We start from the raw sequence: 23,177 nt of genomic DNA on the forward strand, positions 1-23,177 counted from the left end.
CGAAGTGAAAACTCATATCTGAAAAAGCTTTTATGCAGACGGATCTGCAATCCGTCTGTGTGAAAGTTGCCAATGGCCACGGATCACGGACGCGGATGCCAATCTTGTGTGCATCCGTGTTTTTTCACTGACCCATTGACTTGAATGGGTCCGTGAACCGTTGTCCGTCAAAAAAATAGGACAGGTCATATTTTTTTGACGGACACGAGACACGGATCACGGCTGCGGATGAACAACGGTGCATTTTCCGAGTTTTCAACGGGCCCATTGAAAGTCAATGGGTCCGCAGAAAATCACGGAAAACTGAACAACGGCCACGGATGCACACTCGTGTGCATGAGGCCTTAAGGTGGGAATACCCCTCTAACCACTGCAGCAGGCTATTAACTATGACACATAATACAGATGATCTGCTTCACAAATTCATTTGTATTATTAACAAAGTATGATAATGCAGGGGTGGACTGAACATGGGGACATTAGGACAGTATCTAAGGGCCCATGACCAGAAGGGAACCACAGCCAAAGAGTCAGACATGCATCTGGTATGTATATATATATATATATATATATATATTATATATACACAGTTGTTATTTACAAAGCTCAAAATCCTTCTTATAGCTTTTATTTCCATACACACAAATGCATTGGGAACACTACACATTCTATTCCAAATCAAAACATGAAGAAAAATACAGTATATCAAATTTGTGTTGTTCCTCTAAAAAAAAAATTGAAGAAAAGTGAATATTAGACTGTTCAAAAAAATAGCAGTGTTTGTATTCTTCTTTACAAACTCAAACATTCACTATATAAACTGAAAAATGTTTGAAGATTTTGCTTTCCTTTGAATCACTTAACTAATATTTAGATGTATAACCACAGTTTCTGAGAACTGCTCAATATCTGTGTTGCATGGAGTCAACTAACTTTTGGCACCTGTGAACAGGTATTCTAGCCCAGGATGATTGGACTACATTCCACAGTTCTTATCTATTTCTTAGTTTTGCCTCAGAAACTGCATTTTTGATGTCACCCCACAAGTTTTCTATTGGATTAAGATCCGGAGATTGGGCTGGCCACTCCATAACGTAAATTTTGTTGGTCTGGAACCAAGATGTTGCACGTTTGCTGGTGTGTTTGGGGTTGTTGTCTTGTTGGAACACCCATTTCAAGGGCATTTCCTTTTCATCATAAGCCAGCATGACCTCTTCAAGTATTCTGATGTATTAAAACTGATCCATGATCCCTGGTATGCGATAAATAGGCCCAACACTGTAGTATGAGAAACATCCCCATATCATGATGCTTGCACCACCATGCTTCACTGTCTTCACAGTGTACTGTGGCTTGAATTCAGTGTTTGGGGGTCGTCTGACAAACTGTCTCCGGCCACTGGACCCAAAAAGAACAATCTTACTTTCATCAGTCCACAAAATGTCTCTTTAGGCCAGTCAATGTGCTCTTTGGCAAATTGTAACCTCTTCAGCACGTCTTTTTTTCAACAGTGGGACTTTGTGGGGGGCTTCTTGCAGATAGCTTGGCTTCACATACTGTAGGTGTCTTCTAATTGTAACAGTACTCACAGGTAACTTTAGACCTTCTTTGATCTTCCTAGAGCTGATTGTTGGCTAAGTCCTTGCCGTTTTGGCTATTCTTCTATCCATTCGAATGGTAGTTTTTCGCTTTCTTCCACGTCTTTCAGGTTTTGGTTGCCATTTTAAAGCATTTGCGATCATTTTAGCTGAGCAGCTTATAATTTTCTGTACTTCTTTATATGTTTTCCCCTCTCCAATCAACTTTGTAATCAAGGTACGCTGTTCTTCTGAACAATGTCTGGAACTACCCATTTTCTTCAGAATTTCAGAGAGAAATGCACTGTAACCAGCATGTACATTTGCTGCCTTCCTTTCTTAAATAAGGGCAATAATTGCCACCTGTTTTTCAAAGAATGAATGACCTCACTAATCGAACTCCACACTGCTATTATTTTGAACATGCCCCTTTCAATTAGTGATTTAATTACACAGAATCAGCAGCATGCATGTAATGACTGTTGGGTCTGTTGGATTTCTATTACTCTACTACACCTGCTAGTAAATTATTTGCCATGTAGAAATATAATTTCAACCAAAAACAGTGATTGATCAGGTTAGTGATGTCTGACTGCTATTATTTTGAACACAACTGTATATATATATATATATATATATATATATATATATATATATATATACACTGCTCAAAAAAATAAAGGGAACACAAAAATAACATCCTAGATCTGAAGTATTAAATATTTTTCTGAAATACTTTGTTCTTTACATAGTTGAATGTGCTGACAACAAAATCACACAAAAATAAAAAAATGGAAATCTAATTTTTTTAACCCATGTAGGTCTGGATTTGGAGTCACACTCAAAATTAAAGTGAAAAAACACACTACAGGCTGATCCAACTTTGATGTAATGTCCTTAAAACAAGTCAAAATGAGGCTCAGTAGTGTGTGTGGCCTCCACGTGCCTGTATGACCTCCCTACAACGCCTGTGCATGCTCCTGATGAGGTGGCGGACGGTCTCCTGAGGGATCTCCTCCCAGACCTGGACTAAAGCATCTGCCAACTCCTGGACAGTCTGTGGTGCAACGTGACGTTGGTGGATAGAGCGAGACATGATGTCCCAGATGTGCTCAATTGGATTCAGGTCTGGGGAACGGGCGGGCCAGTCCATAGCATCAATGCCTTCGTCTTGCAGGAACTGCTGACGCACTCCAGCCACATGAGGCCTAGCATTGTCTTGCATTAGGAGGAACCCAGGGCCAACCGCACCAGCATATGGTCTCACAAGGGGTCTGAGGATCTCATCTCGGTACCTAATGGCAGTCAGGCTTCCTCTGGCGAGCACATGGAGGGCTGTGCGGCCCTCCAAAGAAATGCCACCCCACACCATTACTGACCCAATGCCAAACCGGTCATGCTGGAGGATGTTGCAGGCAGCAGAACGTTCTCCACGGCATCTCCAGACTCTGTCACGTCTGTCACATGTGCTCAGTGTGAACCTGCTTTCATTTGTGAAGAGCACAGGGCGCCAGTGGCGAAGTTGCCAATCTTGGTGTTGTCTGGCAAATGCCAAACGTCCTGCACGGTGTTGGGCTGTAAGCACAACCCCCACCTGTGGACGTCGGGCCCTCATATCACCCTCATGGAGTCTGTTTCTGACCGTTTGAGCAGACACATGCACATTTGTGGCTTGCTGGAGGTCATTTTGCAGGGCTCTGGCAGTGCTCCTCCTGTTCCTCCTTGCACAAAGGCGGAGGTAGCGGTCCTACTGCATAAGTGTGCACACCCTTAAACTAATACTTTGTTGAAGCACCTTTTGATTTTATTAAAGCACTCAGTCTTTTTGGGTATGAGTCTATCAGCATGGCACATTTTGACTTGGCAAGATCACTCTTCTTTGCAAAAACACTCCAAATCTGTCAGATTGCAAGGGCATCTCCTGTGCACAGCCCTCTTCAGATCACTCCACAGATTTTCAATCGGATTCAGGTCTGGGCTCTGGCTGGGCCATTCCAAAACTTTAATCTTCTTCTGGTAAAGCCATTCATTTGTTGATTTGGATGTATGCTTTGGGTCGTTGTCATGCTGAAAGATGAAGTTCCTCTTCATGTTCAGCTTTCTACAGAAGCCTGAAGGTTTTGTGCTAATATTGACTAGTATTTGTAACTGTTCATAATTCCCTCTAGCTTAACTAAGGCCCTAGTTCCAGCTGAAGAAAAACAGCCCCAAAGCATGATGCTGCCACCACCATGCTTCACTGTGGGTATGGTGTTCTTTTGGTGATGTGCAGTGTTGTTTTTGCGCCAAACATATCTTTTGGAATTATGGCCAAAAAGTTCAACCTTGGGTTCATTAGACCATAACACCTTTTCCCACATGCTTTTGGGAGACTTCCGATGTGTTTCTGCAAAATGAAGCCTGGTTTGGATGTTTTTCTTCGTAAGAAAGAGCTTTCGTCTTGCCACTCTACCCCATAACCCAGACATATGAAGAATATGGGAGATTGTTGTCACATGTTTTACACAGCCAGTACTTGCCAGATATTCCTGCAGCTCCTTTAATGTTGCTGTAGGCCTCTTGGTAGCCTCCCAGAACAGTTTTCTTCTTGTCTTTTCATCAATTTTGGAGGGATGTCCAGTTCTTGGTAATGTCACTGTTGTGCCATGTTTTCTCCACTTGATGATGACTGTCTTCACTGTGTTCCATGGTATATCTAATGCCTTGGAAATTCTTTTGTACCCTTCTCCTGACTGATACCTTTTAACGATGAGATCCCTCTGATAGTTTGGAAGCTCTCTGTGGACCATGGCTTTTGCTGTGGGATGCGACTAAGAAAATTTCAGGAAAGACCAACTAGAGCAGCTGAACTTTATTTGGGGTTAATCAGAGGCACTTTAAATGATGGCAGGTGTATGCTGACTCCTATTTAACACGATGTTGAATGTCATTGCTTAATTCTGAACACAGCTACATCCCCAGTTATAAGCAACCACATTATTTTTTTTTTGTTTTGTTTTCTTCCCTTCACCTAAAAGATTTCAGTTTGTTTTTCAATTGAGTGGTACCGAAAAAGTTCTGAAATTATTTATCTTTGTCTCAGTTTTTTACATCACAGAAACCTGACATTTTAACAGGGGTGTGTAGACTTTTTATATCTACTGTATATAGTAGGTGTTGAAGAAAATAAATATAATGTTTCTTGTAAGATAAGAATAAGTTGTCCAGCTACTGTCAAAAACTCACCTCCAGCGGCACAATTTCTGGCTTTGGTGCGGCCAAGCAGGGAGAGACGTGCTGCGAAACCACGCCCCCTGATGATGTGACAGCATCCTTAGCAACAGGATGCAATGCTCTGTTTCTCTCCACAGTGGGTGTGTGCTGGAGGAGACTAGCAGTGGTCAAATTGCTCAGCTGCTTTATTCCTGTGTGCTAGTGTTCTGACTAATGGAGTACGGAGTCATGACCTATCAGGTTCTAATCCTGGAACTTGGTGCTCTATTTAAAGCCCTTCCTGGTCATACACCAGTGCCAGTGAGAGTCTCTGACTCACTAGCTGTGTTCCTGGTTCCTGTGCTTTTTGGATTGCTCATTCCTGTAACCCCGGCTTGTCTTCTGACGACTCTCTGTCTCCCATTTAGGACTGCGTTGTCCGTCTGGTTCTGATCTCGGCTTGTCTTCTGACCACTCTCTATCTCTCGTTTGGTACTGCATAGCCTGTCTGGTTCTGACCCATTTATGTATGACCCTGTTTTTGTGTTATTTTGTCTCTTGGTGTTTGTGTGTCTCTGCACCTTAGATATATAGGGACCAGTTGCGGACTTGTTACCTAGGGCTTTTACTGCAAGTTAGTAGGGAAAACAGGCCAGGTTCTAGGTCAGGGCTCACAGTTCGTGTCTGTCTGTACCTACAGGCATTGCAGCTACTCTAGCAGATATAACTAATTCTTAGGCCTCTTTCACACTACCGTTTTTTTTTTCCGTTTTGCGGGCCGTTTTTTGGGTTCTGTATACGGTCCGGATACGGAACTATTAATTTCAATGGGTCCGCAAAAAAAACTGAATGTACTCCGTATGCATTCCGTTTCCGTGTTTCCGTATCTCCGTTCCGTGCAAAGATAGAACATGTCCTATATTTGGCCGCAAATCACGTTCCGTGGCTCCATTAAAGTCAATGGGTCCGCAAAAAAAACAATGCATACAGAAATGCATCCGTATGTCTTCCGTATCCGTTCCATTTTTTGCGGAACCATCTATTGAAAATGTTATGCCCAGCCCAATTTTTTCTATGTAATTACTGTATACTGTATATGCCACACGGAAACAAAAAAAACGGAACAACGGATCCGTGAAAAACGGACTGCAAAACACTGAAATAGCCATACAGTAGTGTGAAAGAGGCCTTATAGTGGTGTAAAATCCTAACTACCAGCTGCACCATCTGTTTTTTCTAACCTGGTCTCCACCAAAGCCTTTGTTCACATTCCACAAGAGCCAAACTCTGCCAAAAAATACTGAACAAAATAGCACACAGTCTAAGTGACCCGGACATAACAGGATTCACATATATTTGGATAAGTTAGCAATCAATATATACTCATACACTTGTGGGTATTGTAACCTTTTATTTTCTTTTTACATGTGTGAGGATTGAGGAATATGGATTATTAATGTCAGCCATGTTCCCACACCAGCCATCTGCTGTCAGATTGCCGAGAGAGGAAATTAAACTCCACAGGGGGGCCCTGCTTCAAAGCCCAGCCAAATGGCAGAGAACTGTGGAGATACACATATCTACCACAGAAACCAAATAACGGTACCAGGTTTGGACTCGGTATCCAGGCAGGTTGTTGGTCCCAGAACCATTTCCCTGTGACCTTCTGGTCTGGAGCTATGAGCCCTAATGGGTTTTGTGGGTCGTTGGGCTGCCCGGACCAGCAGGGGGGGGGAGGGGCCGACTACAGTTGAAAATGGCCAGACAAGCAGAGTCCAGCGTCTTCTCTCTGAAGGGGGGTCACATCGTGCCATGTGTTTAGAGGGACCTGCAAACTGCTGACATCACTGCCACCCATGTGACTACAGCTAAGAACTCATTACAACCCAAAGGACTCATCTACCTGGTAAACTGACTTTTGTTCTGCTTAACCCTGGTTGCACCCTATCATCTGTTTTGTAACCTCAGACCACTGTATATATTCTTTGTGTGTGTAGTGTTATTTCTAGTGAGCCCTTAAGGCGATTAAATATATAATTTAATCTTGTGTTGTGTTGTATCTCGATCACGAATCCCCACGTCCTTGTTTCGGCCTAGTTATACGCTACCGCGGGTTAGTTTCTTACTGTCACATCTGTGACAGGTCCCAGAAGGTCTGAAAGATTATCTATGCATTAGTGATCTGACAGCCTCTTTTGGTTTCACTTTGTCTGTGTGTTGCTGGTATGTCCACACCTCCATGTGACCTCTACCACACCCTATTTAGTCTGACTTTTCCCATCACTCCTTGCTTGGGATAGCTTCATTTGGTCTTGGAAGAGCTGGAGTGTGGTTTGTGTTGAAGTCCTGTTCATCCTTCATCCTCTAAAGTTAAGTGTTCCGCTTGTCGTGTTTTGTATTCCCCCCCCCTTCCCCGATTGTTTACTAGGCCTCAGTGAGACGCTAGTTCCTTCACCAGGGAAGGAACAGGTGGTCTCTGCCCTGTCATTATCTTTAGGGTATCTGAGTGTCACCAGGGTTTTCTAGGTTCCCGTGTATGGGTATCTCTACCATCGAGAGGTGCCCATATGGATAGGAGTTAGGGCCAGGAGCAGGGTTTTATAGGTGGTGACCCTTTTCCTTCCCTAGCGGTCTTTCCCCTTCCTTCTTGATTGTCTTTTGGTGTTCTCCCCTACTACATCCGTGACACTTACTCTATATAATCCCTTTAGCGGACCGGGCTTATATCAATCAAGAAACTGGTGGCAGTATACCCGGGCTGAGAACACGCTGTTTCACTGGGGCAGTGAAAAGGCTCTCTCAGCTCGTCAGAGTTGTGAACGAGCGAGCATCTCCAACCCTCTACCCATCTGGGCCCACGTGGACAGGAGGCAGCTGTGTAAACTGTACCAAGACTGACCTTACCCGCTCCTCCAGGAGGACATAACTTCATGCCTTGGTAACCATTTGACGTCAGGCGGCAGCGAGGTGCGGTATTCGTAACATTTTGGTGGCAGCAAAGTGGGATCGATATACTAGTGTGTGCGTGTGTGTGGGGGGGACCCATACTCCCAGACACTAAAGACTACCAGCAGTAGCTTTTGCCGCTGGAGTCTTAAGATCAGCTCAACACTAGACAGTCTGAGTGCAAATACAATAAGGTGAGTGTGTGTATTAGGTCTGTGTCAGTGATCATCTGTGGCAATGATGGCCAGTTTCACAAGAAGCAAAGCAAAAGAGATGGCCGAGGCTTTGAGCGGTGGTGGGGAGAACGCATTTCAGATAATGGTCCAAGAGGAGGTGGAAGGCAACTTTCTTCAAGGCGAGGGGAAGCGCAGCCATTAGAGTTGAGCGAACTTCCCGGAAATGTTCGGGTTCGGGATCCGAACCCGACCCGAACTTCGTCCCGAACCCCATCGAAGTCAATGGGGACCCGAACTTTTCGGCACTAAAAAGGCTGTAAAACAGCCCAGGAAAGAGCTAGAGGGCTGCAAAAGGCAGCAACATGTAGGTAAATCCCCTGCAAACAAATGTGGATAGGGAAATGAATTAAAAAAAATAAAATTAAAAAAAATTAACCAATATCAATTGGACAGAGGTCCCATAGCAGAGAATCTGGCTTCACATCAGCAGAGAATCAGTCTCTTCATGCCATAGCAGAGAATCTGGCTTCATGTCAGCAGAGAATCAGTCTCTTCATGCCATAGCAGAGAATCTGGCTTCATGTCAGCAGAGAATCAGTCTTCATGTCATAGCAGAGAATCAGGCTTCACGTCACTCACCACTGGAACAGGCCACTGTCACATATTTAGGCCCCGGCACCCAGACAGAGGAGAGAGGTCCCGTAACAGAGAATCTGGCTTCATGTCAGCAGAGAATCAGTCTTCATGTCATAGCAGAGAATCAGGCTTCACGTCACCCACCACTGTCACATATTTAGGCCCAGGCACCCAGGCAGAGGAGAGAGGTCCCGTAACAGAGAATATGGCTTCATGTCAGCAGAGAATCAGTCTTCATGTCATAGCAGAGAATCAGGCTTCACGTCACCCACCACTGGAACAGGCCACTGTCACATATTTAGGCCCCGGCACCCAGACAGAGGAGAGAGGTCCCGTAACAGAGAATCTGGGTTCATGTCAGCACAGAATCAGTCTTCATGTCATAGCAGAGAATCAGGCTTCATGTCACCCACCACTGGAACAGGCCACTGTCACATATTTAGGCCCAGGCACCCAGGCAGAGGAGAGAGGTCCCGTAACAGAGAATCTGGCTTCATGTCACCAGAGAATCAGTCTTCATGTCATAGCAGAGAATCAGGCTTCACGTCACCCACCACTGGAACAGGCCACTGTCACATATTTAGGCCCAGGCACCCAGGCAGAGGAGAGAGGTCCCGTAACAGAGAATCTGGCTTCATGTCAGCACAGAATCAGTCTTCATGTTATAGCAGAGAATCAGGCTTCACGTCACCCACCACTGGAACAGGTCACTGTCACATATTTAGGCCCCGGCACCCAGACAGAGGAGAGGTTCATTCAACTTTGGGTTGCCCCGCAATATAATGGTAAAATGAAAATAAAAATAGGATTGAATGAGGAAGTGCCCTGGAGTACAATAATATATTGTTAAGGGGAGGTAGTTAATGTCTAATCTGCACAAGGGATGGACAGGTCCTGTGGGATCCATGCCTGGTTCATTTTTATGAACGTCAGCTTGTCCACATTGGCTGTAGACAGGCGGCTGCGTTTGTCTGTAATGACGCCCCCTGCCGTGCTGAATACACGTTCAGACAAAACGCTGGCCGCCGGGCAGGCCAGCACCTCCAAGGCATAAAAGGCTAGCTCTGGCCACGTGGACAATTTGGAGACCCAGAAGTTGAATGGGGCCGAACCATCAGTCAGTACGTGGAGGGGTGTGCACAGGTACTGTTCCACCATGTTATTGAAATGTTGCCTCCTGCTAACACGTTCCGTATCAGGTGGTGGTGCAGTTAGCTGTGGCGTGGTGACAAAACTTTTCCACATCTCTGCCATGCTAACCCTGCCCTCAGAGGAGCTGGCCATGACACAGCTGCGTTGGCGACCTCTTGCTCCTCCTCTGCCTTCGCCTTGGGCTTCCACTGGTTCCCCTGTGACATTTGGGAATGCTCTCAGTAGTGCGTCTACCAACGTGCGCTTGTACTCGCACATCTTCCTATCACGCTCCAGTGTAGGAAGTAAGGTGGGCACATTGTCTTTGTACCTTGGATCCAGCAGGGTGGCAACCCAGTAGTCCGCACACGTTAAAATGTGGGCAACTCTGCTGTCGTTGCGCAGGCACTGCAGCATGTAGTCGCTCATGTGTGCCAGGCTGCCCAGAGGTAAGGACAAGCTGTCCTCTGTGGGAGGCGTATCGTCATCGTCCTGTGTTTCCCCCCAGCCACGGACCAGTGATGGGCCCGAGCTGTGTTGGGTGCCAGCCCGCTGTGAACCTGCTTCATCCTCATCCTCCTCCACCTCCACCTCTTCCTCATCCTCGTCCTCCAGTAGTGGGCCCTGTCTGGCCACATTTGTACCTGGCCTCTGCTGTTGCAAAAAACCTCCCTCTGAGTCACTTCGAAGAGACTGGCCTGAAAGTGCTAAAAATGTCCCCTCTTCCTCCTCTTCCTCCTGGGCCACCTCCTCTTCCATCATCGCCCTAAGTGTTTTCTCAAGGAGACATAGAAGTGGCATTGTAACGCTGATAACGGCGTCATCGCCACTGGCCATGTTGGTGGAGTACTCGAAACAGCGCAACAGGGCACACAGGTCTCGCATGGAGGCCCAGTCATTGGTGGTGAAGTGGGGCTGATCCGCAGTGCGACTGACCCATGCTTGCTGCAGCTGAAACTCCACTATGGCCTGCTGCTGCTCGCACAGTCTGTCCAGCATGTGCAAGGTGGAGTTCCACCTGGTGGGCACGTCGCATATGAGGCGGTGAGCGGGAAGGCCGAAGTTACGCTGTAGCACAGACAGGCGAGCAGCGGCAGGGTGTGAACGCCGGAAGCGCGAACAGACGGCCCGCACTTTATGCAGCAGCTCTGACATGTCGGGGTAGTTGCGAATGAACTTCTGCACCACCAAATTCAGCACATGCGCCAGGCAAGGGATGTGCATCAAACCGGCTAGTCCCAGAGCTGCAACGAGATTTCGCCCATTATCGCACACCACTAGGCCAGGCTTGAGGCTCACCGGCAGCAACCACTCGTTGGTCTGTTGTTCTATACCCCGCCACAACTCCTGTGCGGTGCGGCCTGTCCCCCAAACATATGAGTTTCAGAATGGCCTGCTGACTTTTACCCCGGGCTGTGCTGAAGTTGGTGGTGAAGGTGTGTGGCTGACTGGATGAGCAGGTGGAAGAAGAGGAGGAGGAAGCTGAGTAGGAGGAGGAGGAGACAGGAGGCAAAGAATGTTGCCCTGCGATCCTTGGCGGCAGAAGGACGTGCACCAAACAGCTCTCCGCCTGGGGCCCAGCCGCCACTACATTTACCCAGTGTGCAGTTAGGGAGATATAGCGTCCCTGGCTGTGCTTACTGGTCCATGTATCTGTGGTTAGGTGGACCTTGCCACAGATGGCGTTGCGCAGTGCACACTTGATTTTATCGGATACTTGGTTGTGCAGGGAAGGCACGGCTCTCTTGGAGAAGTAGTGCCGGCTGGGAACAACATATGCAGCGTACTCAAGTTGTGTTTAATAGTGTTTCTGGGTGTAGTAGTGCAATGACACTAACCTGAGACGGCTGACTCTCTGCAATGGCAGGTGATGGTAGCAAATTGTTCGTGACGCCAGTGCCAGTTAAACGGTGGCACGCCGTTTGCTGATAGCAGGAATAACTTGAGGAACACGTGGTATTAAAACAGAACTCCAACTTTAGTAGTTTTCATGCAGAGACAATAATGGAATCGCAGTTCCTTGGCATACAGTCGATTTTGCAATACGGTTGATGCAGGCAATACAGATTGAGCAAGGTGATTACAGAGTGTTAAACACAGGACTTGCAGTACAGGAGCTTGCACTCTATTTCTGACTGATCCTGGAATCTAGCATATCTTCCCCAAGGCCCAATAGCTCTGGCATATATCCTTGGTTCTAGCTTCATAAAGTACCTCCTCTGTTATCTTGAGTACCTCTTGCTTTCTTGAGTTTTTGCCTCTGTCTCTCTCTCTGCTTCCTCCGGCTCTTTAGCTAAGATATTCCTGTTTCTGCATATGGGAATTCAGGAGGAAATCTTCTCCTGGACCGCAGGCTTCAGGCCTGGACTTGTCTCTGACATTGTCTAATCTCCAACTGTAGATTACAGACACTAGACTCCGTCTGCCTTTCACTTCCCTGACTGGGCCTTATATAAACTAGGGCTCCCTAGCTCCCCCTACTGACCAAGAGCTGGAATGACACCCCTAGCAGGCCTGTACATGCAAGTTTCACAGTAACAGGGAATTACATAGCATTGCATTACATGACATTTTAGAAAACTGACATATACCAACTTCCCATGATTAAGGAGGGACGACAGCACACCAAGTGACACTTTTGTAGTGACGGGCATTACAGTCCCCGTACACTACACATACTGTGGGACAGCAAGCGACATGAGCTGTTTAAAGCTCTGTGTGTCCACCAGCCTAAATGACAGCATTTCATAGACCAGTAGTTTAGAAATGCTGGCATTCAGGACCAGGGATCGAGGGTGGCTAGGTGGGAATTTACGCTTTCTCTCAAATGTTTGTGAGATGGAGAGCTGAACGCTGCCGTGTGACATGGTTGAGATGCTTGGTGACGCAGGTGGTGGTGTTGGTGGTACATCTCATGTTTGCTGGGCGGCAAGTGCCAACGTCCCTCCAGAGGCGGAGGAAGAGGCCGAGGCGGCGGCAGCAGCAGAAGAGGCCGAGGCTGGAGCAGCAGGAGAGGTAGCAGGGGGAGCCTGAGTGACTTCTTTGTTTTTAAGGTGTTTACTCCACTGCAGTTCATGCTTTGCATGCAGGTGCCTGGTCATGCAGGTTGTGCTAAGGTTCAGAACGTTAATGCCTCGCTTCAGGCTCTGATGGCACAGCGTGCAAACCACTCGGGTCTTGTCATCAGCACATTGTTTGAAGAAGTGCCATGCCAGGGAACTCCTTGAAGCTGCCTTTGGGGTGCTCGGTCCCAGATGGAGGCGGTCAGTAGCAGGCGTAGTCTCTTGGCGGCGGGTGTTCTGATTTTGCCCACTGCTCCCTCTTTTGCTACGCTGTTGGCTCGGTCTCATCACTGCCTCTTCCTCCGAACTGTGAAAGTCAGTGGCACGACCTTCATTCCATGTGGGGTCTAGGACCTCATCGTCCCCTGCATAGTCTTCATCCCTGACCTCCTGTTCAGTCTGCACACTGCAGAAAGACGCAGCAGTTGGCACCTGTGTTTCGTCATCATCAGAGACGTGCTGAGGTGGTATTCCCATGTCCTCATCATCAGGAAACATAAGTGGTTGTGCGTTAGTGCATTCTATCTCTTCCACCCCTGGGGAAGGGCTAGGTGGATGCCCTTGAGAAAACCTGGCAGCAGAGTCTTCAAACAGCATAAGAGACTGCTGCATAACTTGAGGCTCAGACAGTTTCCCTGATATGCATGGGGGTGATGTGACAGACTGATGGGCTTGGTTTTCATGCGCCATCTGTGCGCTTTCTGCAGAAGACTGGGTGGGAGATAATGTGAACGTGCTGGATGCACTGTCGGCCACACCAGTAATGACAGATTTAGCTGAATATAAATGTGAGGCCTATTTTTTAGGCGCTGTGTGACAGGTATACGTTTAATCACAGAATTAGACTTGGATCTGCACTGTAGCGTGTGTGTTAAGTTTTTCAGAATGACCCTATCAGCACCTTGAATCTAATATACCCTTTTAGGGATAGATTTAAAGTAGGCCTGATACAGCAGAAACCACTAATTTTGAGAATTGCAAATTTGGGAATTGTTTTTCAACCCAGAACAAAAACTGTGCTTTGACGGTCACTAAAAATAACTGGACCAGCTAAAACAGTACAGATTTGGATGAATATAAATGTCAGGCCTATTTTTTAGGCGCTGGGTGACAGGCTCAACTTGCCCCTGATGTAGTATATGGCCAAAAAATAACCACACTATTGATGGTTAAATGCACTTGGGTGACATAGGCTCAGCCTGCACCTGATGTAGTATATGGCCAAAAAATAACCACACTATTGATGGTTAAATGCACTTGATGAAAGCTTGACCCTGATGTAGGATATAGCAAAAAATAACCACACTATTGATGGTTAAATGCACTTGGTGGTAGCTTGTGCTGGCGCACCTCAAGCCACAAAATGGCCGCTGATCACCCCAGAAAAAAGTGACTGAAAAACGCTCTGGGCAGCCTAAAAACACTGAGCAATTGAATAGAAGCAGTTCAATGATCCACAGCTGTAGATCGATCACTGAATGAAGTCTTTTGGAGGAGTTAATCTGCCTAATCTCGCCCTAATGTCGCAGCTGCAACCTCTCCCTACGCTTGTATCAGCAGAGTGACGTGCAGCGCTACGTGACCCAAGCTTATATAGAGGCTGGGTCACATGCTGCACTGGCCAATCACAGCCATGCCAATAGTAGGCATTGCTGTGATGGCCTCTTGGGGCAAGTAGTATGACGCTTGTTGATTGGCTGCTTTGCAGCCTTTCAAAAAGCGCCAATAAAGCGTCGAACACCAAACCCGAACCCGGACTTTTACGAAAATGTTCGGGTTCGGGTCCGTGTCACGGACACCCCAAAATTATACAGTTCGGGTTCGCTCATCCCTAGCAGCCATAGCTCCCCAAGGAGCCAGTTGGCGGCGGTGGGCCGCCCTCCACCTGCCCATTCCCCCAGCCAGGCAGGCTCAGCTGATCTCCTAAAAGCTGCCGTGGACTGTCTCCAGGCTGGAGACAAGACTGCCTATGAGACCCTCATGGCAGCTGCAGAACGTCGTGAACAAGCAGCAAAGCGTTTCGAGGAAGCCGAGCGTGAGCACCAACTGCAAATGCTCCAGCTCCAACTGCAGCAGCCCTCCCCAGCCCGATGTGAGTTTACAGAGATCCGGATTCCAAAACTGCTCCAGTACAGCCGTGAAAAGCTGCCAGCGGGTGGGGAAGGCGGGGCCATGCCTCAAAGCCCCACTGGTAACGCTGCCCATAATTGAAGAGCCTTTCAGGAGGGTGGTTGTGGATCTGATTGGACCGCTATCCATTCCCAGCAGGTCTGGGAAATGCTTCATATTGATGGTAGTAGATTATGCCACCCGGTACCCAGAAGCGGTAGCCTTGTCATCCAATCAAGCCGACAAGGAGGCATCCGCCTTGCTGGAGATTTTCTCCAGAGTGGGCTGTCCCCTGGAAATGCTCACCGACCGGGGGTGCCAGTTCATGTTGCAATTGATGGAGTCCCTCTGTAGGCAAACACAGGTGCAACATCTGGTGACCAGTCCGTACCACCCACAGACCAACGGCCTGTGCTAACGGTTTAATGGCACCTTAAAGCAGATGCTTAAGATGTTGGTCGACTCCCACGGGTGTGACTAGGAGCGGTACCTCCCACATCTGCTGTTTGTCTACTGGGAGGTCCCACAGGTCTCCACATGGTTCTCCCCCTTCGAGCTCCTGTACAAGCGACGTGTGCAGGGGGCTCTGGCTCTGGTGAAAGAGGCCTGGGAGGGAGATGTAGCCAACCCTGGAGTGTCGGCCGTCGAGTATGTCATGCACTTCCGGGACAAGATGCAGGCCTTGTCGCAGTTGGTGCACGACAATATGGAGCGAGCCCAGGCCGACCAGAAGCGATGGTACAACCAGAACGCTTGTGAGAGGACCTATCAGGTGGGTCAAAAAGTATGGGTACTGATCCCCGTACCTCAGGACAAGCTTCAGGCGGCCTGGGAGGGGCCGTTCCTGGTTCACCAGCGCGGAAGGCCTTCCACGTGAACATGATGAAGGAGGCATGTGCCCTTACTGCATGCAACCTTCCAGAGAGGGGGAGGAGGAGACCCTCCTGGACATGCTCGCTCAGTTGAAGGTGGGTGGTTCCATCAAGGATCTGGCAGTGGGCCAACAGCTCTTGAAGGGCCAAAGGTCCCAGCTGTGGGCCACCCTTCACCTCTTCCGGGAGTTGTTCAACAACAAGCCTGGAAGGACGGAATTGGCTGTCCATCACGTGGACACCGGTCATCACCCCTAATCCGGCGTTCCGCATATTGGATTTCCTTGGAGGTGCAGCAGCACATGTGCCAGGAGATTGACAAGATGCTGAAGCTGGGGGTCATCCAGGCATCCAACAGCGATTGGGCCTCGCCGGTGGTCCTCGTCCCAAAAAAGGACCGGACCACCCGGTTCTGCGTAGACTACAGGGGACTCAACGCTGCACCTACGCGTACCCAATGCCAAGCATCGATGACCTGCTTGATCAGTTGGCCGGGGCCCAGTACCTGACCATTATGGATCTGAGCCGGGAGTAATGGCAGATTCTCCTGTCCCCTGAGGTACGGGAACACTCTACCTTTATTACCCCCTTCGGATTGTACGAGTCCACGGTGATGCCGTTCGGCATAACGAATGCCCCTGCCACCTTTCAGCGGATGAGCAACATACTGCTTAAAGGACTTGAAGGGTATGCAGCTGCGTACCTGGATGACATTGCCATCTTTAGTCCCACATGGGAGGATCACCTAGAGCACCTGACGCAAGTGCTCGGGCGGATCCGCCAGTCAGGTTTGACCATAAAGCCGGAAAAGTGCCAGCTGGGCATGAGCGAGGTACACTACCTGGGGCATCGGGTAGGTAGGGGGGCCCTGAAGCCAGAGCCCGGGAAAGTGGATGCTATCGCATCCTGGCCCATCCCCAGGACCAAAAAACAGGTGATGTCCTTCCTGGGCACCGCAGGGTACTATAGGAGGTTCGTTCCCCACAATAATAGCCTGGCAAAGCCCCTGACAGACCTCACCAAGAAGACGCTGCCCTCCGCAGTCGATTGGACAAACTAATGCGAGACGGCCTGAAGGGTGCCCTCTCGAGCATCCCTGTACTACAAGCAGCCAGCTTCACGCGGCCGTTTATAGTACAGACCGACGCCAGTAATGTTGGCCTTGGTGTTGTACTCAGCCAGGTCGACATTACGGGCCAGGAACACCGCGTTTTGTACCTGAGTCGGAAGCTCCTGCCGAAGGAGGTGGCGTACTCCACAATGGAGAAGGAGTGCCTGGCCATTGTCTGGGCAATGGTTGCAGCTGTACTTATACGGGCGCCGCTTCACTGTGAAGACGGACCACAACCCCCTTCGTGTCAGGGACGAATAGAAGGCTGCTACAGTATCACTTGACCATTCGCCACAAGTAGGGCGATGATCATGGGAACGTCGATGGGCTATCCTGGCAAGTAGAGGGTGCGGATGGGCGCACGGAGGAACACAGGAAGGTGCTGCCCCCTGGCGCCCTCTAAAAGGGGGACGTGTGAGGAATATGGATTATTAGTTAATGTCAGCCATGTTCCCACACCAGCCATCTGCTGTCAGATAGCTGAGAGAGGAAATCAAACTCCACAGGGGGGCCCTGCTTTAAAGCCCAGCCAAATGGCAGAGAACTTCTAGCAGGCCACCTTTGTTTATATCTTACACCTCCATTCAGACAGCCCAGATCCTGCAGGAAAACTTCCTTGCAGGGGGTCTAAGTCAGTCCTTGGAACAAAGGCAGTTATGAGACATATTGGAATTAAGGAATTGTGAATCGCCCTACCATCACAGACATAAACCAGATACATATTTGTGTCCCTGCGGCCACGATGAACAGGCCCGTGGTCATAGTTTGGTGTCACGGGGTAGCATCACGGGTATAAAGATAGAGCGGAGGTGCACCCCCTGAGCTGCCACCCGATCCCCTGTCCCTGCCTACTTGCACCACCCGCTCTAGGTGACGGGGCGCAACTGGACGACAGTCCCTGACCTGAGTAAGTGCAAGCAGAGAGATAGAGACAGAAGGGAAGCGGACAGCCAATGAGAGGTAGCACTCAAGCGGACAGAAAGGTGGAACAAGCAAGGTACCACCAAAAACGGAAGAGCGAGGTAAGTCAACTATCCGGGGTCAGTCCAGGAGGTCACGTCAGTCTGAGGGAGGAGACAGAGACAGATCCAAGAGCGGGCCGAGGTCAAAATCCGGGAGATCACGTCAGTACAAGAGAAGAGGCAAAGATAAAATCCAAAACCAAGCCGAGGTCAAAATCCGAGAGGTAGCGTCAAGGTTCAGGGAGCAGGCAGAAGAGGTGTCAGGAAGCAGATCAAGGGTCAAATCCAAAGGTAAGCTTAATAACAATAATAATACACAGCCTAAGGGACCAAAATCATAGGCAACCTGTAGCCAGCAGGTTGCCTGTATTTATAGTAGGGAGTGAGGGTCATGTGACGTGGCCAGCGTCACATGACCGACAGACAGACAAGTCGAGCACCGAGTAATCAGCTCTGCGCTCAAGGCAGACCAAGGAGCAGGGAGCCTCCCAGCTAGCAAAAGCCTCCCTGGGAACGAGGCCGAACACAGATCCTCGCTCCCGAAGCTAAGCAGCAGGTCTGCGGCTGATGGGAGACCGAGTGCGGCTTCGGCGCCCCGTTACAGTTTGGTAATAGGATGGCAGGGAAGGGAGATATACATATCTCCCCACAGAAACCAAATAACAGTACCAGGTTTGGACTCTACTTGTAGCCTGAACCCAGGCGGGTCTGTTCGTCCCAGAACCTTCTCCCTGTGACCTTCTGGTCTGGAGTTATGAGCCCTAATGGGTTTTGTGGGTCGTTGGTCTGCCCAGACCAACAGGGAGGGGGGACCCCTCCCAAAGGCAGTGAGGGGAGGGGCCGACTACAGTTGAAAATGGCCAGGCAAGCAGAGTCCAGCGTCTTCTCTCTGAAGGGGGGTCACATCATGCCATGTGTTTAGAGGGACCTGCAAACTGCTGACATCACTGCCTCCCATGTGACTACAGCTAAGAACTCATCACAACCCAAAGGACTCATCTACCTGGTAAACTGACTTTTTTGTTCTGCTTAACCCTATTTGTACCCTTAGACCACTGTATATATTCTTTGTGTGCATAGTGTTATTTCTAGTGAGCCCTTAAGGCGATTAAATATATAATTTAATCTTGTGCTGCCTTGTATCTCGATCACGAATCCCCACGTCTGTGTTTTGGACTAGTAATACGCTACCGCGCGTTGGTTTCTTACCCTAAATAATCCCGTTAGCGGACCAGGCTTATATCAAACATACCCGGGCTGAGAACGCGCTGTTTCACTGGGGCAGTGAAAAGGCTCTCTCCGCTTGTCAGGGTTGTGAGCGAGTGAGCGTCTACAACACTCTACCTCTCTGGGCCCACGTGGACAGGAGGCAGCTGTATAAACTGTACCAAGACTGACCTTACCCGCTCCTCCTGGAGGCCGTAACGTCATGTAACAGGGTGACTATACCATATCTCATGAGCTCAACGTAGTTGACGTCAGGCGGCAGCGAGGTGCGGTGTTCGTCACAACATCCAACATTCTTTACATAGTAGCCATAAGGATCACTGGGTCTTTCAAATTTTGGCCTCCACACCCTGCCGCAATATTTCAGGAGTCTCCACCTTGCACATGCTTACCTGAGCATTGTGGCTAACCAAGTTTATCCTTTTATAGTAGCTGCCACAAGGGTCAGATTGGTTCCAGGAACATGAGTTCTTCTTGCTTCCCTGGACTTCACAGTCCTCAAATTTTAATCCCATAAAGCTGTGATGGCTAACCTCCGGCACTCCAGCTGTGGTAAAACTATGACTCCCAAGATGCCCCCTTGCTTAGCAGATCTCAAAGCTCAATAGAAATGAATAAAGCATGCTGGGAGTCATATTTTCACCCCAGCTGGAGTGCCAGAGGCTAGCCATCACTACCATAGAGCAGCTCTGGGACAAGCTAGAACCGGCTTTTCAGAGAACGTCAGTACCTCCATCTAACTTTTGACAGCTGTGAGAAGCCATCTTGTCTGCACGGACCAATATTTCTGCAGAATGATATCAACACCTGCTGGAATCAATTCCACGAGGAATTTCTGCAGTTCTGAAGGCTAAAAGAGGATGTCTCTAATAAAGTGGCCATTTAATGTACAGTCCTGATCAAAAGTTTAAGACCACTTGAAAAATGGCAAAAAATCATATTTAGCATGGCTGGATCTTAACAAGGCTTGTTAAGATCCAGCCATGCTAAATATGATTTTTTGCCATTTTTCAAGTGGTCTTAAACTTTTGATCAGGACTGTATGAGATAGACTCATTACATGCAAAGCGAGATATTTCAAGCCTTTATTTGTTATAATTTGGATTATTATGGCTTACAGCTTATGAAACCCCAAAGTCACAATTTTGAGGTACCCTTTGCTTAGGGGGTATGGATTAATTAGCTGACTAGAGTGTGACACTTTGAGCCTAGAATATTGAATCTTTTTACAAAATTCAAATTTTAAGCTGCATCAATGCAATTCCTTTAATTTTGCATTACTGAAATAAATGGACTTTTGCACAATATTCTAATTTTTCGCGTTTCACCTGTACAGATATCAGTAGAATAGAACAGAAGAAGTTTAGATTCCCTACTCTTTTAACTTCCCCTCTCCTAGTTGTGTTGGTTTTGGATGGATTAGAGTCTGAGAGTCTTGTTTCCCACAGAGCAATCTTGGTGAATCAAGTGGCCATTTGCATCATCGTGTCAAGCGCGGTCACCTGTGGAATTATAATGTTCACATTCTACGTGAACTGTGACCCACTTCTTGCTGGATATGTCTCTGCTCCTGACCAGGTAGTTATATAGTCACTTATTCAAGGAGTTTAAAGTATTGTGACCTGTTATAAAAATATAACCTGCCATTATGTCTTTATTGCAAAAGGAATTCTCAAGAACAGAGTAAGGACTCATGCACACGACCGTATGTATTTTGCGGTCCACAAAAAATACGGATGACGTCTGTGTACATTCCGTATTTTGCAGAACAGAACATCTGGCCCTTAATAGAACAATACTATGCTTGTCTGTAATGCAGACAATAATAGGACATGTTCTATTTTTTGCGGAACGGACATATGGACATACAGAAACGGAATGCACACGGAGTAACTTCAATTTTTTTGCGGACCAATTGAAATGAATGGTTCCGCATACGGTCCTTTTAAAAAAAACAGAATGGACACGGAAAGAAAATGCGTTCATGTGCATGAGCCCCAAGGGAGAGCTCACATCACAGTTATAGTTCCGTTCTTTTGATCCGTCATAAGAACAGAGTTATAAAGAAAAATAAGAGAGTCTGCAAAAATTTGGATCCTGTGCATCAGTTTGGCATCCGTTTGAGCCATTTCCATCTCAACAGCTAATTAATTTTTTCTGTCATCATTATTCTACACAAAGGGGGTCATTTACTATTCTGAAATACGCCTAAATTAGGCGTATTTTTTAACCGTTGCGCCGCTGTCTGCGACTTCTCCCTGCTGACGCCAGGTTTACAATTGTGGGTGGGGAAGAGGACGGGCCGGCAGGCACTGCTCATTCATCATTTTCTATGCCTGTTTTAGGTGTAGAAATTGTTCTAAATGTAAGACAGCAAGAAAGCTGTCTTACATTTAGAACTGGCGCTGGTTGCGCCGAAGTTATGGAGAGGCCTGCGCCTTTTCAGAACTTCGGTGAAACCACCGCCAGCTATGGGCCTTTATTAAGACCGGCGTCTAAAATGCTACTCTTATTCTGCACTAAGTTCTGCTATTAATAATATATAACCCTAAAAAAAGCGCTCCATCAATTTGTCTATATAGTTCAGTATAGGCTATTATTAAAGAATAATGTAGAACAGGGGTACTCAACTAGTTTTATTAAAGGTCCACATACCAGGGTCTGCAGTCAGGTGAAGGTCCGAGCTGAACGCCAACAGTAAAGATGCCATGCGATCATGTGAAACATGCGCGTGGGGCGCTCTGACGTTATAGTGGAGCTCCCCGGGTAAGTCCCAGAATTAGTAATGGCCACATTAGTGCCCCAGTAAGAATAATGTCCCCATTAGTGCCCCCAGTAAGAGTATTGCCCCCCTTCTCTGCTTTTGCAAAAAAAATAAAATAATTAGCATTCACCTGGCTGCGGTGAACATTCGCTGCTGACTGCAAGCTCAGGACCGGTGCTCTAACGTGATGACATCTTGTAGGTCCTGTCCTGAGCTTCTAGTCAGCAGGGAGTGTTCTCCACAGCGTGAGCAAATGGAGGTGGAGGTACCGTAATACAGTGTTTCCCAACCAGTGTGCCTCCAGCTGTTGCAAAACTACAACTCCCAGCATGCCCGCACAGCCAAAGGCTGTCCAGGCATTCTGGGAGTTGTAGTTTTGCAACAGCTGGAGGCACACTGGTTGGGAAACACTGGCGTATATATATCACCATGGTAATGGGCCATGTGATGAGCTCAGTGACGTCACCACAGGTCCTGAAGAAAGAAGTAAGAACTGGAGACTGGCAGTTACGCGATGAACTGGAGGAGGTGAGTTAATTTTCTTTTATTATTTTTAACCCTCATTGGCACTTCCCACTGAGCCACCAATGTTTATTATAATGGGGAAGGGGGGGGGGGCGCACTGTGCCACCAACGTTTCTTATACAAATACAGGAGGCGGGTGCCGGAATCAAATAGCCGGCACCCGACCTTTGTGACAGGGGGCTGCGATCAGCTACAATTAACCCCTCAGGTACCGCACCTGAAGGGTTAACTCAACTGCAGCGGATCGCAGCTCCCTGTCACAGAGGTCGGGTGCCGCTATTTGATTCCAGCACCCGCCTCCTGTATTTGTATTACAGGTCAGTTTTCTTCATTGGTGGCGCAGTGGCCACAGCCCCTCCCCTCCTCCTCCTGCCTCTTCTTATTGGCAGCGGCGGGGACAGCAGCAGCACAGGGGGGAGGGAGCGACTCCTCCTGCGCTGCTGAGAACTATCAGCTCCTGTGCCCCGCCGCTGTATTGAGCAGAGCTGCCAGAGTGTGCAGGAGGAGGAGCGCTACATGTGGAGGAAGCCCTGTCTCTCTGCGCTGTGGGACAGGTGGAAGTGCGCCGGTAAGCTCCTCCTCCTGCACGGCACAGTGTGCAGGAGAGGAGCAGCGCTCTGAAGGATGGCCGGGGTCCGGACAACTGGCGGCCGCGGTCCGTATTTGGACCGCGGTCCGCCAGTTGAGTACCCCTGATGTAGAAGGTCTTGTGTATGCCTGTTTAGGTTGATGTGACATTTATACATTGTATGCCATCTTGATTCCTTATTCCCCTCTGATGTGGTTCCCCTGATGCAGACTGCACTTCCCATGATGCCTCTGGCTTTGCAGACACATAGTTAGCATAGTTGCTTTGTTCTGAGTCCTATCTAAGTGCAGTGAGTGAG

General features: G+C 48.2%; 1 protein-coding gene across 1 annotated transcript in view; it reads left to right on the forward strand.

Moving 5' to 3' along the window:
• The window catches only part of LOC120990911 (sodium/iodide cotransporter-like), a 63,893-nt gene that overhangs the window by 39,651 nt on the left and 1,065 nt on the right, over window positions 1–23,177 (forward strand). The window contains exon 8 of the mRNA XM_040419797.1: window positions 20,450–20,579. Coding sequence (XP_040275731.1) covers window positions 20,450–20,579 — 130 coding nt within the window. The remainder of the gene's footprint in view (window positions 1–20,449; window positions 20,580–23,177) is intronic.

This window comes from Bufo bufo, chromosome 2 (genome assembly GCF_905171765.1).
Source record: "Bufo bufo chromosome 2, aBufBuf1.1, whole genome shotgun sequence".
In the NCBI taxonomy this organism is placed as follows: domain Eukaryota; kingdom Metazoa; phylum Chordata; class Amphibia; order Anura; family Bufonidae; genus Bufo; species Bufo bufo.